At 36.6% G+C, this 18,621-nt stretch overlaps 1 protein-coding gene across 5 annotated transcripts in view; it reads right to left on the bottom strand.

Annotated features, from left to right (window-relative positions):
* The window catches only part of CACNA2D1 (calcium voltage-gated channel auxiliary subunit alpha2delta 1), an 843,568-nt gene that overhangs the window by 516,674 nt on the left and 308,273 nt on the right, over positions 1–18,621 (bottom strand). For all 5 annotated transcript variants that reach the window (XR_007630104.1, XM_050325466.1, XM_050325463.1 and 2 more), the window contains exon 12: positions 17,946–18,050. Coding sequence is in view for 4 of the 5 variants with exons in the window: in XM_050325466.1 (XP_050181423.1) it covers positions 17,946–18,050 (105 nt within the window). In the remaining variant the exon portion in view is untranslated. The remainder of the gene's footprint in view (positions 1–17,945; positions 18,051–18,621) is intronic.

Genomic DNA, 18,621 nt, shown 5'->3' with positions numbered 1-18,621 from the left:
AAAAATGAGTCAGCAAGTCAAACTAAACAAACCAATTTTAGCAAAAAACCCCATGCTCTATGCTAACGTTTTCTGTGACAGGATCCAGTCAGAAAAAATACTTAGTGCATCTGTCTTTATATTTTCCTTATAGACATCTCTCCAAAGAAAACAATAGGCCATTAAATAAATTTAAAAAAAAAAAAAAAAAAGATTTAGTTTTTTTAATAGGGAATTTATGACTAAGAATACTTGGAGCAACTAGATCAGACACAATGGGTATGAGCACCTCTCCCTTTCGCCTGTCCTTTAAGCTAGATTTCAACCAACTAAGTGGATTTCTGAGTTGAAGCAAACTGCCAAGTAGTCTTTGATCCCAAGAAGTTGTTTTCCATCACCACTGGGTCCTTTTGCCATGATGCTTCCTCTCCCCCATCCACACCAGAAGATTGACATTTTTTTCCCAGGGAAAGGGCAAATTGTCTATTTATTCTCTTCATAAAGAAACACAACTTTTAAAGCACTAAAAAACAATGGAACGATCAGGAAAACAAATAGGAGCTGTCACACTTTCTGATTTTCAACAGGGCTGATCTAAGTAAAGTACTTCTATAAAAATTGTACCCTTAGAATTGAGAAGAACTGGAGATGGGAACCCACTCCACCGGCCCATTCAGGTACAGTCTTCAAACTGCTCTGAAACATAAAAATCCTAATTTCTAACATAGGGAGTTGAAGTCCAGAGCTAATTCTCTGCACCTTCCTCACTGAAACTAATGTTGGGGAGAAAATAAAAAAATCTTTTACTCTTTGTATTAATTATTTACAGTATTGTATTGAGTCTGGCTGAGCTGGAGTTCATTTCCCCACAGCAGCCCTCACAGTGCTGTGCTTTGCATTGGTAGCTAGAAGGGTGTTGAGAACACACCAGTGTTTTGGCTACTGCTGAGTACAGCACCTACACTGTAACATTCCTTCCTCAATCAAAGACAAGATCCTGGAAGGGGACCCAAGTAGGCCAGCTGACCCAGACTGACCAAAGGGATATTCCATACCATATGGTGTCAGCTCAGATACAAAAGCTAAGGCAAGGAGCAGGAAGGGGAGCATTCATTGTCTCCAATGGTTGCCTGCTTAGGAACCATTACATGTGCTGTGAAGCTCTGCTTCTCTGAGGTGACCGCCCATCATTGCTCACGGGAATTAGAGAATAAACTCTGTTATCTTTCACTCTGCTTTTGCTCACACAAAGCTTTTGCTTTGCTTCTGCTTTAAATAAACTGCCTTATCCCAACCCACGAGTTGTTTTCCATCTTACTCTCAACCCTGTCTGTCTGGGAAGGGGACTGATAGAGTGGCTGACTGGGCACCTGGTGTCTAGCCAAGGTCAACCCACCAGAAGTAGAGGAATATGTTTATTAGCCAGCAAAACAAGCATAGAATTAATGTCAGGGCATTCAGACAGTGAGTGGCACAGGCTGCCCAGTAAAGCTGTAAAGTCTGCCTCCTTTGACATTTTAAAGACCAGACTAGATATGGCCCTGAGCAACCTGGCTTGATCTTGACATTAGACTAGAGAGCTCTGGAGGTTATTTGCAGTCTGACTTATCTTAGGAACCTATGAAGGACATCAAAGAAATAGATGCAAAAATCCAACTCTTAATCAGAGGAAGCGGTAAACAGAAAAGAATGCCAAAAAAAATAAAGGAAGGATTATTGTATCGAAGAAAATATAATTGTCTAATTATAGAATTATTTTGTTATTTGTGTTTCTCCCTAGCAGAAGAAGATCTTAAGCACTGAAGTAAATATAAAAGATTCTGATTACTGCAAATATTAAGGACAATGGCACTCAAAAGAGTTGTGAAGACAACAAAAATGAAGAGGTACCGCTGAAAAGGCTGCTTTCCCTATAGATCTTAGTTGCTTTTTATCTGGTTTATTTCTTCATTTTGCTATTGGAATAAAATTAAGAAATATTAAATTAGTTGCTTTCTTTGGGTAGATCATATTATAAGTATTATAGAAAAATTAACAGCTTGAGTGAAGATAATTCAAAGGGGTAACTAAGCACAAAGTACTTGCTATTTAGGCTACTGCATGAGATGCTGGAAAGAAATGCCAGGGAAAGGGACCTGGAGGTCCTGGTCAATGGCAAGTTGAATATGAGTCAGCAGTGCCCTGGCAGCCAGGAGGGCCAACTGTGTTCCTGGGGGGCATCAGGCAAAGCACCACCAGCTGGGCAAGGGAGGGGATTGTTCCTCTCTGCTCTGCATTGGTGCAGCCTCACCTTGAATATTTTGTACAGTTTGGGGCACCATGATATAAGAAAGATATTAAACTACTAGAGAGTGTCCAAAGGGGGCAATGGAGATGGTGAAGGGCCTTGAGGGGAAGCTGTGTGAGGAGTGGCCAAGGTCACTTGGTCTGTTCAGTCTGGAGGAGACTGAGGGGAGACCTCATTGTAGTTACAACTTCCTTGTGAGGGGAAGAGGAGGGGCAGGCACTGACCTCTTCTCTGTGGGGACCAGTGACAGGACCTGAGGCAATGGCCTGAAGTTGTGTCAGGGGAAGTTTATGGTGGATATTAGAAAGAAGGTCTTTACTCAGAGAGTGGCTGGGCACTGGAACAGATTCCCATGGAAGTAGTTACAGCACCAAGCCTGCCAGAGTTCAAGAAGCGTTTGGATGATACTCTCGGGCGCATGGTGTGTCTCTTGGGGATGGTTCTTTGCAGGGCTAAGGGTTGGACTCGATGATCCTTGTGGTTCCCTTCCAGCTTGGCATATTCTGTGATTCTGTGATATATGTGTAGGCGATCTGGAATGAATCATACAGTCATTGAATCATTTGGGTTGGAAGGGACCTTAAAGATCATCCTGTTCCAACTCCCCTGCCATGGGCCTACGAGAGTGTGAGAAATGGTCACCACTCTGCAAACAGCTCGGAGTGTGCCAACATGCATATTTTTTGACAGATAAATTATTTGTCTTGAATTCTGTGCTAATGGAATGAGAGAGGTCCCATAATCACTTGTGTGCATCTCTTTGTTTCTCTGTTCAGGAGAAGATTAACTGACCTTTGGAGATATATATGTCTCTTCTATCAGATATCAAGAGAGCGATACAATTAATTCACTCAGCTAGATGTAGGCAAGATGAATCCTGTCATTTCATGTCTAGTATGTAAGAATATCAAGATTGCATCTTTCTCTACCACTAAACAAACAAACTGACTGAGTAAAAAAACTGATCTCATCAAATCATGCAACTTCAGTTTTCACGATGATGGTATAATTTCAGAACATTTTACTCTGGCCTTTATAGTTTCAGGTAAAGATTCAGAGATAATCTCTCTTACCATAGACCAAGAAAAACTGTGAAAAAAAGGAATAAATAATTCAGTAATTCCACCATGATCCATGAAATTATTTTCCCCACTAATGTGTTTATAGTTTATCAGATGTGAGGAAACTTTGTTTGTGTTTTATATTTAATAGGTACACTTGTGAAATAAAAGGACAGTATAAAAAGCCTATTATTCTGAATAAAATTTTGAAACTGCTTTTCTGCATTCCATGATGCACTCTTTCTTCTAAATCCCTCGTAACTATAGCCTGTAAACCACTTCCTCGTTTCGGTGTTTCTGCTGTAGGTCAGGGAAATGTTGTGTGGTTTTCAAGCTCCCACAGCTAAAACTGTGAATGCATTTTTTTCCTTACATCTTTACATCTGTGGTCAGAAATTTGAAGATGATTTTGGATTCTTCTGTGAGTTAACTGAGAACAAAGGACTGATTTGAATGGAGAATAGAACTTCAGAGGACGATCTAAAAATCCAATATACTGATTAGGAAACCACCTAAGAGTAGGTCAATAGGGAACACCAAATACAGTTTCACCTAAATTGTGGCCCATAATCTGTCATGCTAAACTGCTCAGTTCAGGACTTCCAGGAACTCAGGTTCCTGAACCATCTGTGTTATAGCTATAAATGTAAAGCAACTTTTTTTTTTTTTTCCTAGGAAGCACAGGGAGAAGAGAAACAAAAATTCTGAGTTTAACAGCAGGGGCAAGACTCACAACCAAGTACTGGAGAGCAGTTTTAGTATCCCTTAGGCTATCTTTACGTATTACATAAAATGGGACATAAACCATTTTCTTTCTCAGGCCATAAGGGCAAGTGGCACAGCATGGCTCACATTCCTGTGGCTACACTACAGGGCCATCCTCCCTCCCTGCCCACCCCATATCAGGTCATCTCATTATAGAATTTTTTGGTAACAAGCCCTGTCTCGTGTTAACCCTGAACTGAACACAGACATTGTTGAAAGAGTAGACTGCCATAGGCCAGGAACCATACTGCTGGGTCTGATAACAATTAAAAGTATGGATAACTGTGGGCATTTCCCCAACCTGCACCCTGGCCTTTGATCACTTATTCGAATGGATACAGCTCTCTGGTTCACTCCTATGAGTAAAGCTGGTTTTCTTGTGACAGACTGAGCAAGGCTCACCCTTTTCAAAATTAGTGGGACAGTGGTGCCTCCAGTCTTTTAAATGAGAGGCCAATGCTCATACAAAAGAGGGATGAGTTCATGGTTCTCAGTTTGAGCACATTCATAACTTCCACTGCTTTGAATGCCAGGCTTAGGAAAGTTCAGAAGCTGGAGATTCAGGCTTTTGTGTGTAACTCTCAGGCTGCCAATGCATTTTGCCCTTAACACGATTGGGGAAAAAACAGAGATGACCTAAGCAGCAGGGTATGAAACCTCGTCAAGTGCTAAGGGTGTGAAGTTTGAAAGGTCTAGAACTCAGAATGCAGAATTCACAATTTTATGTCAAATTAGGAAATAAAAAGAATGGCATGATACACTAGCAGAAATGTATCAAGTCATATTTTTGACATTTATGGCTGCATTAGAATCTGTGTCTTGCTGTGGGTACTCTCCAAAAATATGTGTAGACTTGGGGAAATTGGGAATAAAAACCCATATTTTTTTAAAAAAGGAATTTAGCGCTGAAATATTGCAATGCAAAGACAATTGCAGGCTGGACATCTTTGAATTTATAGACATGAAGAAAGCATTAATTCATAAGATTTGACAATCCATTTGACACCACTCAAGCGTTTCCATAGCTGACCCTCTGTTCTATGATTCAGCAAGGCATTTAGCTATGCAAGTGTCCCCTTGACACCAATGGAAAAATGCTTTAATTGTGGTACATGTTTAAAGGCAAATAGAGCAGCTCCTTGGAAATACTATTTTAGACATTTATCCACAGTAAATTATTTCTCCCAGACTTTCCATGTGTATTTACAGTCTTCCCTATCACTAATATCTTTCATTCACTGCAATTCAATCTCAAACTTCAAGCTACAATGTTAGCTTATTAATTCACAGTCTAATTATAGTCTGTGTAATTATAGCCTAATAACAAAAAGAAATAATGACACTGTAACAATTAGCTCACATTACAATCTAATGTTAATACTTCTTCTACCTTAAAATAAAAATTATGTTTGTTATGTATCGGAAGATTATTGGAAAGTCTCACTTACTCTGAATATGATTCTATACTGCTAATAGGGGCCCAAAACCATTAAATGGTCTCAGCTTATTGGGAAAATAGGATGAAGAACTCTAATGTATGGTGTAGTTATATGAAACTATTCTAGGGGAGGACTTAACAATTGAGAATTATACCTGAAGTCTTCAGAACACATGCATACAATGAAATGTGCATGTTCATGGAAGAAGTCTTTAAAGTGAATGCCATGAATCCATTAAATGTGTTTTGCAAACTGCAAGTGGTTTCAAAAGTTGATAAAGGCTTTTTTTTTTCTTTTTCTTTTAGCTTGTTCCATATCTTCATGGAAATGGGGATATTTTCTACTGCAGACTAATGGTCAAAACACCACTATAGTTATACTGAAAAATTTCAGAATTAACACTCTAACAGAACTAAAAAAATACTAATTCAGTCACACTATTCTACAACTTCTTAGTGCCACCTTGTGGAACCACAAGCACCTCATTCCTTACTCACTGAAGGTCTGTCCTTCAGTGCCCCTTCCTCTGCTGTCCTATAGTTACAAGTATGGATGCACAAATACCCTGGTGACAACTACTAATCTACCATTGCTGAATTGATTATAATTAGACAGAATGGACCACTGATCATATGATCCCTTAGTTCTTTACCTAGTTTAAACACAATCTTTGATGGGCCAAAAGTATAGCAGGAGTACAACCACAACTTTGCATGCACGCAGTAACTACCATGAGAAGACTTTGTCCTTTTGTTGCACTCCTCAAATAAGGTGAAGTTTTTGATCTCAACATTTTCCAGGTGTAGGAATAAATCAGCTTTGTTTTATTACCTTTTTATAATGCTAGCCTCAAGAATGGTGATAAGAGAAAGGCTGTACTCTGAAAAACACCAGCAGGACTTCACACTTATGTGCTTGAATTTAAGTTTGAGGGTCAATTTGTCTATGCTGAACTTACCAAAAACTGGGCTTTGGTCCACTCTCCAACCTTAAGAGCAACTGTGTCAGCAGAGCCCACACACTTGCACAGAAGCCAAACCATTGCTCCTTCCCTCTCCCCATTTCTTTCCTGCCCCAGGAGCAGTCACAGTATCTTGTCTGGGAGTGCGCCAGGTGGCAGAGGCTGAAGACTTCCAACCTCCTGAGTTAAGCCCTGTATAGGTTTTAACTCAGTTAAAAACTATAAATAATTGCAGATTTTGGGCTGTATTTTGAGCTTAAAGGCCGTGGACACACTAGTGCTTCTCCTGCAATTTCCACCAAAAGAGCTGACCGCTCCATCCCACCTTGGAAATCACTGTGCAGCACTCAGGCTATTTTCTAACCACTCATTCTGTCTTCCAGTTTTCAGATGAAGAACATATGCTGTCCTCTTTTAAAAATTCAGCTGTTGAATATTTTACTTTGATTGCCCATGTTCTATTTACTCAGTTGATCTCTTTGCTTCTTTGGTGATGGTAATAACAAATTTTTCTGTTGAAATAAAAAACAATTAAATTCCTCCTTTCTCTAAGCTGCTTCTCCCTGACACTAAGCATTTAGCATTCCCTGAAGAGAACATTTTTTTTTCTGAGAATTTCTTGAAAATTTGGTGGTCCATATCAACAACAGACAAAGGAGTCAACAAAGTAATTCCCAGTGTACTCTGGATTAAAAGCATTTTAGGCATTTCTTTGATAGTCAAAACAACATTTGGAGGCAGCTGAGCAGCTGGAAAGGACTGGATTAATTAGATATTTACAGTTCATATTGTGACACTAAGCCTCCTTCTTTTCTTTCTTTTTTACATTGGCCTTGTAAATCCCAGGGAAGAAATATTACAAATACCAGCTACAGATTTAAAGAAATATTTAAATGTGCCATTGAATATTTCAAACACTAATTTTAATTAGGTACTCTCCCTTTTTTTTCCCCTTGCAAACAGTCTTGCATAGTTACTCCCTCAATTTTTGTCTGATTTACTTCAGTCCTTGTACAGCATGGAAAAGTTATTGAAACTTAACAGTTGCAAATGCCAAATTTATTAGAAAGAGGGAAAGCGACAGGGGGCAAAAGGAAGAACCATCAGAAACCAGTAGAACTCATTTACAGGAAATCTTCCTCTCTGGAATTATCAGTTATCCAAATTTCATGTCTGATTCTATAACGGGCTGATCTTCACAGGAACATAAAAATTCTAAATAAAAATTATTTAGGGAGCTTTAAAAAGGGCATGCCACGTAAACAGGTGAAGGGACTGTCTATGTTCTCATGCTGTTTCTTGGAGACTGACCTAGTAACAGAAAGGTATATTCAGATTACCTTAGAAGAGGGAGATTTAAGTATGGAAATGCTGCAAGTTTGGTTCCTTTTCCTTATTTTAGGGAGAAAAAGCTAATAGCTACTGCACACTTATGGAAACTCAGCACTGCCATACTATAGGACTGTGCTGAGGGCAACCTGACCTTGCCTTTGCTTGCAAGTAAGACGTGCCATTGCTGACACAAGCAGGCAGTGACGATGCCTGCTGTCAGCGACTGGCAAGTGCCCAAGCACGGCTGAGAGACCCAGGCTCATGAACAACCATGGAGCAGAGAATGTCCTTCACAGTTAGTGATTTATGCAACCAGTGTGTGTGTTCACTCACTGTACTTCCTGACAAACTGCACCTGAAATCTCAGGGCTGTCTATGAGAAGCACTGACAGGCTGCTGCCACCTATCCTGAGGACATCAAATTAATCATGGCATGGTCACACCTATACTGAATGATATGCATTTTTATTTCTTTTCTAATCAGCTAAATAAAGTAAATTTTTCAAAAAAAACACCAAAAACCAAAAAACAAAACAACAAAACAAGTGAACTCCCAGGAAAAAAGCCCTTGAGGTGTGTCTATAGCCTTCATGTGTTGAATGGTTTGCACCAGAGTTCTTAGTCAATTTAGGTCTAAATTCTGTATTCACAATGGCTGAAAGAGAAGAGCAAAGAAAATGCACTCCAGTTAAACCATACTTTAGGTTATGAAGTTTTCAGTCTACATTGTGATATAAATGAATGATTCAGAATACAGTATGGTCAAGACTGCATTATACAATTCAGAATGGTGGTTTCAAAATATCATTTGTAAATAAAACAAATTCTATCCTGCTTTAAAAAAATCCATTTAAATAAAGTCAGAATAATAAAAAAAACACACACACAAACAAACAACAACAAACAAACAAACAAAATCCCACAGATTTGCAGCTGGCATTTCAGGTTCTTTGGTCATTATTGATTAGATGGGGTTTTTTGCACATGATTTAGGATAAGATTATGAAGCACAGAACTCCCATCTAAACCTCAGCAAACATTGAATACCTTATTTTGAATTTGATACAAGGTTAACATCAATACGAGTTCAGCTGGAATCACTGGTTTCTAATAGAAGTTGAATATAGAAACAGGAATGGAGACAGATAATAGGATAAGAATTCAAAGACTGCATATGGGGACTGATTCTCTTGTTGTTGTTGGTTTTTTCTCTATTTTTTGAGAATAAAATCTATGAAAATGTTTGTGAAAACTTCAATAGAAAATAATTAGAAGCTCATACTTCAATGTCATTTTCCCTAACCATGCAATTACAAGATTGCAAAGTCAGTTTCTCATTCTTCTATTGAAGAGAATCTATTCTTATAGCACATGCAATTCTGCATATTAAAATCTTTCCTGTATACTGCAAAAGATAAAGAACGCGACTGATTTCCTGGAGATATCACAGAGAAGGTTTTAGGCTTTTCACTGAGACTGATCGGGATTTTGATTCCAAGTCACTTTCTAAGTAGAGAATGGGGTATTTTCTGTTTGTTTCTCATCAGCATATTCATCCCTGCTTGAAAGATGATGTTTTTTCTTGCCCTTTTTCAAAACTGAAATACCTTTTTTTCACAAAATGCTTTAGAAGGACAAATTTACATTTATAGGTCTTACTCTTGATAAGATTTCTCAGAGCTCCTTCATCTCATGTGCTGATGTTCTCTCCTAAAATGCAACCCTTCCTTGCAATGTCTGCAGCAATCTTTAATACTTTACACTGAAGATGCACAGGGTTTCTACTTGCCTTGGTGAAATTTACAGTTCACCGTCACTTGCACTCTCACTGCCCATTTTATACCTCTTTCCTATGTTATGCTTCTTGCATTTATAAACACATATTTCTTGCTATTTGAATGGACTGTAACTTTGTTTCCTGAAATTTTTATTTCCTTCTTAACCTGTCATCTGTTTGGGCTGCTGCATGAGTATATCTTATGCCACCATCTGTTTGTTTCAGCTGTTCCCTCATTCTCTTGCCCACTAAAGAGTCTCCTATTCTCACTTCTCCCTTTGAGCCCTACTATAAAGTTTCTTACATATTTCTGTCTGCTTTTTCCACCTGTGCATTGGCAAATCTTTTCATTTAAAGATGTTCCATCCCATCTGAAACAATTCCATCTACTAAAGGATTAATGTTCAGCTAATGCTCAACACCCACCTACCAGTTGGCCTAAGCAGCACTTAGAAGCTAAGTTTTAGAGTCACTTAATAAGAGTTAACTCTTTCAAAAAATATATTCACTTGTGCTAACTTAGTTATACTGCTTATTCTATTAAGTGGACAAATTATCCAGTTTCTTCCCAGAGTGTTGCATTTTTATAGCAATGTGGTAAAGTTAAACAAGTTAAACTCTGGAAAACTCTAGACTCAGTGAACACACAGATGTCAGAATCCTGGACATATAATGGGTAATTTTATATAAAAGCACTTCTTAGTCTTCATAATAATTTTTTTTTTTTTGCATCCCATTTGGTTTTTCTATCTGCAGAAACCAATTCTTAACTTTTAAATTTTCTCCATTATTATATTTTTAAATGAATGGGAAATGTGAGTCTCTCTTACGTGGCACTCACAGCAAAACAACTTAAATCTTCTCTGTCTCTAGGTGCAGTTAGTTCTTATTTACTTATGACACTTCTGTTAATAAACATTGGAAGTGTACCAAAATCATTTGTATCTTCAAATATAGAAGGTTATGCAGATAAACCTTATAATCTGAGACACAATTAGTGAATATCTTGTAACAGGTTAAGAAAAATTCTTATTCTAGAAGATGTCAAGAACAGTTTATTTATTTATGAATTTTATGGCAGAATTAAAAAAAAAATCTAGAAGAAAGAAGATATTTTGAGTGAAAGATCAAGCAGGGATTTTTATTACAAGGAAAGGAAGGTTTGACAGCAGTTAAACAAGGATAAGAGGCAGACTTCAACAAACTCAGAGAATGAGCCAGCTGAGTGAGCAGTGTGGGAAGATAATCTAAAGAATAAAGGATTACAAGAAAAATGGCAATTCATGAAGAAGAAAAGATTAAACATACAAGAAGAAACTGACTGATGCAATGTAGGATTAAAAATACTTAGAAAATCAAGCACAGATACTAAAATTGAAGACAACCTGTAAAAAAATCAGCAATTAGGGAGAAAAGATTCAGAGCAAAGCAAAAATCAAATACGGTTCAATAATGTAATACAGTTCCATAAGGTAAAAATGTTTGATGTCATATTTACCTAAGTGTTGCATAAAAAATAGTCATAGAAAATACTCTTGATACCACTAGGTTTCCCTAACTGTTCAAGAGCATGTTTTAAGAATGGTAGAGATAACATGCCATTATACAGAATAGGGTGTAAAGAATAAAGAATGAAAGAATTTAAGATATACATTTGATGAATTTGAAAGAAATTAGTTTGTTTAGTTGAAGGAAAAGTTGGATGAAGGTTTCAACATAGAAATGGTTTTCTAAAGTGTAAGAGGAAATTATGATGAGAATTAATAGTTCTCTGTAAAGAATGTATAATGAAAATGAAAAAAAAAAACCCAAACAACAAAAAACCACAAAACCCTCTAAGCATACTTTGTTTTAAGGAAATCTAGGGAAAGCTTTCTAAACAGGGAGTTGAAAGAGAAAAACGTATATACCTCAGAAGGCCATGGAGCTGGATACTTTAAAGAAGAGGTTATATAAACATCATTAAGCATGGCCTAGGTATTAAATGCTACCAGTCCTCCAATTCTTGAATTACAGAAGAATATAATCAATTCACATTGCATTCCACTGCGATCCCAAATTCACAGACATGAATGCACAGTTAATATATGGAGAGGCTAAGACAGGATGAACTTTCTGATGTCTAGCTTCAACCAGCTTTGCTATATGTAGCATTTTGTTTGTGTAAATAAGCAAAATGCAGTCTGACTCTCTTGCTTTCATCCCAAAACAAACATAATGTGCTTTCTGCATTAATTGATATCCTATCCTTGTTGCCTTGATTAATCACTTTATGCCATCTGCAGCATCAACCTCAGTGTGATACACTGAATGAATCAATATTACTGTAGTGGTTTGGAACTGAAGATCAACAAAAATAGAAGTATCAAGTAGCCTCCTCCATGCCAAATTTGAAGGAAACAAGCTGCCAGTTAGGTTTTATGTAACAGATACACATGACTTTAATAAGACTGATAAGCTTACTTTTCAACAAAGCTATATTAAAACTTTCATTAGTCTTATGCAGTTCTCAACACCACCACATGGATTTTTAACTTGCACAGGAGATAAAAATGCCACATGGTAACCCAGACAGATTTATGCTCATAAATGAAAACAGCAGCCTAAAGAGAAACTAACATCAACACAGAGATGTGTGTGAGGACACATGCATGGGAAGGTTCTGCTACATGTAGATCTTCTTCCCAAAATAAACCCCGCTTTGCCCCACTGAGTTTTCTGCTGTACCTCTTTTCTGCTGCAGGAACCTCACCTGCATATAGAACAGCACAGGGGCTGTGATGGCTGAATGGAAAAGTGAAAAAAGTAGAAGAAATATAATGGATATTAACTCCTTATTGAAGGCTTCAAGAAAGGCTTGGGGATATTACATAGTCTAAAGGTAAAGGAGTCAGTGAAAGAGTGTGGGAAAGACTGGCAGACTGCTGTAATCCAAGAGCATTGCCAGGGCATGGACACGTGATAGCAGCAAGTCAGTTTGAAAGATGACTATTGAAAGGACAGTATAAAGATATTTTTGAAAAAAGATTGTCTTTAAAATTGCTGTACTCTGATTCTTCATGCTGGAGTAGGACTTTGTACACCATCAGATAACTGTGTTTCGAGATGTAAGTTTATGAGGAAAAATAGAGTAATTATATTATATCAAAAAAATCAGGAAAAAACCCATGGATTTATAGGCTTAGGACCTTAAATAGTTTAGTATCATGCAGCTTGACTATTACTAAAGCATATTTGGGTAATGAGTGTCAGAAGAGGAAGACTGCTGATTTGGAATATTTAAATTCATTAATGTAGTGGCATTAATCTGTCAGGAACTCAGAAACTGGGAGAGTGGATATGTTGTAAGCCCTTCATTAATACATGGAGCTAAGAAAGAGGTAAAAAAAAATAATTAATTTGCCTCAAGAATAGGACGTTTCTTCAGTGAACACTCTAATAACAGTTTTCACTTTTAAAGAAAAAGTAATGGATTATGGAATTTTTACATACTGACCCAAGCCTTACCCAGCATGTTTTAGGTTTACCATTTGTGCATGTCACAGTACATATAATAAATTAAAATTAACTGCTGGAAGACGACACACTCTTAAGATAAAATTGATTAGGGAAGGAGCCAGGGAGCCAGTTTAACTGGCTAGCTGAAGACTTCTTCTACATGGGATTTCCTTTACCATCACTCCAAGAAAATTTACAGCATAGGGGGACTGATAGGAGGAATGAGATATATGTTAGCGTCTGGTTGTCTGAAGACCACAGAAGGCTAATGCAGTGAAAGTCAGAGAACAATGTATAATCCAGAAAGCTTAAAAAATGGCTTAAATTTTATCTATCGAAGTATGCCACATGCCATTCAGATATAAAGTAGAATTTTGCTCAGTTCAACTCTTAGTTTAATTACTTTATGGAACATCCTGTGTCACAAGTCTATCACACACTCAGGAATGAAAAACCTGTTGGGATGCACTCTGACAGCTGTTTAGCTCTATTCAAAGCCAACATTAGTGTTACGAAAAATGCTGTTTCTATTTTCAGCTCTATAAGTAACCATAGGAAAGTTACATTCATTCAGTCTGACACCTGATGAGAATCCCATGGCTACATAAAGTAGAAATGTCATGGGCTTCTTCAATGGTCATTTGTAGTCAGGACTAACACTTTTAGCCTTGTCCAGAACGATTCATGCACCGTTGCCTAGGTTAACATAGTTTTCATTTTAGTTTTATTGACTTGCAGTTGTGCAGTAATGGATTCAAACCAATGAAGAAAATGGTTCCCTCCTCTGGTAACGACAGAAGGACACCTTTTTGTTTTAAATGAAGGTTTTGCAAGTACTTTCTCATAAATATTTAATTTTATCATTCTTTTGACATGCTGAATGTGTCCCATTTGGAATAAGTGACTGGCAGCCACAGACTTCCCAGTGGAGTTCCAGTAAGCTGGAGTGTGCTCCCATAGGATTTCTATCACTGTAACAATTCTGTGCCCACCACAAAAAGATATTCTTAATGTAACTGAGTTGTTGGAAAACTTTTCTGCACACCATTTCCACTCATATGATACTGTCAGAAAAATCTCCACAAAGTAAGGCTGTATTGTACTAATCATGGCAGATAATTCTGTAGGAAAGAGAAATGAGACACAATTTATGGTTCTGCTCCTGCCGGAGGGGTCAGACCAATCCTACCTGTGGGGTCAGATCATTCCATCTCACCCACACAAACCTCTACCACTCTACAAAATTTCAAACAAGCAAAAGTGCATTAGGTATGTTTAAGGTCTTTTCCTACTCACATAAGTTGAGCAATCCTTCCAAACACAGATTTCAGTGTGCACAATTTGCCCCAAAGATCTGTGGTTTTCTATTTTCAACCTGAATTCAAAATTCTCAGGATAAACGCCTACTGGGTATACATTTCAATTAAATTTATATTGCTATCTTCAGTGAAGCCATCTGTAGGAGGAGTGCAAATAAAATGAAATTTAGCACCCTCATTCCTGAAATTTTAGCGCATGTGTGGTATTTTGCACATTTAATGCGAGCACCCCAAATGTCATCAAAAAGGTAAACATGCCAGTTTGGAAATATCAGGCACAGCACGTAAGTGCAATATGTGACAATAAAATCTGGCTTTATAAAGGGAAAAAGGCACGCAAAGGTGAAACACAGCTGTGATTTTCCACTTCAGACAGATAAGCCCCAGAAATGTTCTTCCCCAACACTGTTACACAAATTTTATAATAACCCTCATATTCATAATGTGAATTAGTTGTAAAGACAGCAAATTATTTTATATATATATATATATGCTATTTCAAACACATTAAACCCTATAATTTAAAAGAACAATTTTCCAGCCTCTAGATTCTAGGTTGCTCCTTTTAGTAGTTTCCAATTGTTTCTTGCATTCCCTTCACTTAACTTGAAGGTTGCGCTAAGGGCACTGCAAAAAAGTGTACTAAAAGTCATGTCATTTGATGGGCCAAAACTTACTGAAGCTTCTTTCATGCCAGGGAATTACAGCGTAACGGATATGAAGAAGAAAATACAGAGCTAAAGCAGTTTTACATCAGGCAGATAAAAAAAAAATAATTAATAGATTTGAATAAAAGGTCTTTTGTTTGCACAAAGAAAAAAGAGAAAGTAGGTTTACAACACAGTGTGCCTAAGATGGGAAGTGACTAATTGCAACATAAGACAATAAGGATTCATCTTTATATACTGTATGCAGAGCACAAAGACAGATGTTCAAATAAATGCAGAGCAGGCAAGAAAATACATCAGCTGATATTTATACTATAAATTGCTTCCACTGTAAAGCACAGAAAACTTTTTAACACCTTATATTAATAGTCCCTCTAGAAATGAAAAATATAAAATTAGTCTTAAATTCATTGGGCTGTTTATGAAATAAATTAAAGGACAACAGAACTGAGATCCACATATCTTTAGTATCTCATAATTTAATGTAAGAAACCAGCCTACTGTGCAATCTAAGAAAGTAAGACCATATTTGTGATTATGACTTTGCAAAATTAAACATGTATGCATATTTTTCATATTGGAATGCCTCTATCAATTCTGTTATTCTCTACTGGTAATGAATTAACACTCAATTACGCAGGGAAGGAACAACGAAAGAGCTTACATCATCATTCTGGAATCAAATGTAGTCTTACTAAAGACAGCATTATCACAAGCATGTTTTGTAGTAGCCTTATTTTTAAAAATATTAGAATAGTATGAAAGATATCAGAGGGTTTCATTGCAATTCCTAAGAATTAATTTACTGGTCCAATCTCATTAGAAGGTTTTCAACCATAAACTTCCCTTCAACGCTACAAGGATTGTTACTGATTGAAAGTGATAAGGGCAGTGTAAATGATTCTTCAAATTACAACTGCATAAACTTTCTGATATTGTAATTCCAATGTCACCTTGGAGAAAACCAGTAAGGAGTGGCATCTAGCAATCCAGTACCTCATTAGACAAGTGTTTATTAAGATTTGAACTTGTAGATATACAGAGCTCAAAGAAGTGCAGAAAATTTGCTTTTCAATGCAGTGGCAGTGCATTCAATTATATGTGACAATATACTGGCATACAGTGACCATTATCATCATCGTGATACATTTGCTGTATACAATAAAACCCCAAACCCCTCCTTCACTAGAGGGAACAGGGAAGTGAGTGTGCATTGTATTATATATAACAGTATATATAAAACCACCCTAACCCTCAGAAGTGCAACTTTACAGTCTTAAACGATGCAGTAAAATAACCATTTAAAATTACTAAATCCTACATTTCATTTATTATACTTCACAGAATAATCAGCCATCGGGCATGATGTGATTAGGACCACAAATCTTGGCACTGCAAATCCATTTTGCTGTTTGGACCAATTATTTTGCTACACTTTACTCCTAACAGAGCAAAATAAATGAAAAAAAAAAAGAAATTAATCATACATCTTCCCCCTTATGCACGTATTTTCTATAGCTGACGGCTGCTGTTGCAACACAGTAAAAGCTACCATGTCCAAATTTGAAGAGAAATCTCTGCATGTGTTTTCAGAATATAGCCATGTGTGTCACACAAGTGACTATGATTTCAATTCTCTCTTCCAGCTGTCATTTTGAAAAGTATTTTCAACTCAAACACAAAGGTTAACTAAACCTCACCGTATCATTCTATGTGAAACACTAATATAAATCAGACACAAAATGATTATTCAAGGTCACTTAGAGAATGGCTGGTCAAGATACAAATTCTGTATTGCACTTCTAGTTCTAATTTTGAAAGGATTAATTCAAATATATGAGGATTTCCAACTGAATACTTCCACTGCTTTATGCATACACATTGCTGGCAATTGTTAAAGGGCCTTGTGAATCACATTCTAACTTTTAGTTGGTTTTCTGAAAACAGAAGAAAAAACAACCCACAAAAAACCATGAAGGCACATCCCTAAGCACTAGGAAATGTAAATTCTCAATTACAGTGTGAATCCAGCTCATATTTCACTTCTATTTAGAATGTAATTAATCTTATAATTAATAATGATTTGCTCTGAAATGTAGTAGGAAGACTTTAAAAGCTGTTTTATTTCACACACACACACATGTATTTTTAAATCTGTAAGTATGCAAAAGCCACACAAGAAGTTTGATTAGATTCAAAACCTAAACCCAAACCCATCACAGCTAATAATCCAATTTAATCTTATCAACACTATCCATCCAGGGATTCTCATGTCAAACCCATAATTCTGGTTGAACCACAGATCAGATTTCATCAGTAGAGAGCCATCCCACTTCTCACTAAGACATTCAGAGGTATAATTGACCTCCCTGGGAAAAACATGGGTTTGTTTCAGCCCAAACCTATTCAGACTTAGTTTCTAACCTTGAGATTTCATTTTGCCTTTGCCTGATGAACAACAAAAGCTCATAGAAAATATTCACAGTGAGGAGACACACATATATCAGTCATATCAATCATATCATATATCATTTACTACCTTTGTTTCTACTGGATAATTCAGGGATTACACTAATGCAAGAAAAGTGCCAATAGAAAGTTGAGTTCTTTATGGCTCACAGTATACTTCTGTATCACTTAAGACCAACAAATAACAAAGTGTAAAATATGAAGTATATTTTGTGATTTCACAAATAAATGTTACAGATTGAGAAAGCTTTAAGTGCCCTAGGGATCAAGACTAATTTTTTTTTTTTAAAGTACTTAATACATACACCAAATTTGCTTTCACTTCTGTATTTAATGTTCCTCTTTGTGCTGTTGTATTTTATACAGCAAAATATTTCAAATATCACTTACTTTTTTGTCTTCATTATATTTATGAAAAATTTCTTGTGCTCTTTCTTCACCACCATCCGTAAACAACATAATAATCTTATTGCAGTTAGCTCTGGAGACGCTGTGCTGCAGGAGATACAAACAGAAGTGTTTTTATATTTCAGGCTATAAGGAACAACAACTGCTATATCTGATGGTTTTTATATCTACATCCTTACTACTTCAACATAGTAATGGCAAAACTTCAAACATATTTTAGAATTTTTTCAATACCCCCTGTTGAATGAGAAATAAAAAAAAATAAAAAAAAACCCCAACCAATCAACCATACAAACAAAACAAACAAAAACCTTCTTCTATTCCATGAGACTTAAATATGACCCATTTCAATCTGGCCTAACACAGTGGAATAGGGATCTGGTGATTCCTCTCACCTCCACAAACATCAGGAGAACTCTTACGCATTTTCTATTTTTGTCACATTTCCTTAAAATGAGTTTCATCTTTCAATTCTTTAATTCTTTCCTGGTTTTCTGAATTATTATTTTTAATACCCTGAAATAAATACCTAATCTTTAGAAAAGTATCTTAGAATCAGGTTTACATAATAGCCAAGATGTGGCTTCCTAGATTATTAAAAACTCTCCATCACCTACTTTTCTAATTAGATTGCATCTCAGAGCTGAAGAACAGAGCA

This window comes from Myiozetetes cayanensis, unplaced genomic scaffold (assembly GCF_022539395.1).
Source record: "Myiozetetes cayanensis isolate MyiCay16 unplaced genomic scaffold, myiCay2020 scf3, whole genome shotgun sequence".
Taxonomy (NCBI): Eukaryota; Metazoa; Chordata; class Aves; order Passeriformes; family Tyrannidae; genus Myiozetetes; species Myiozetetes cayanensis.
Note: the sequence above shows the minus strand (reverse complement) of the source record. Positions and strands in the feature narration are given on the sequence as shown.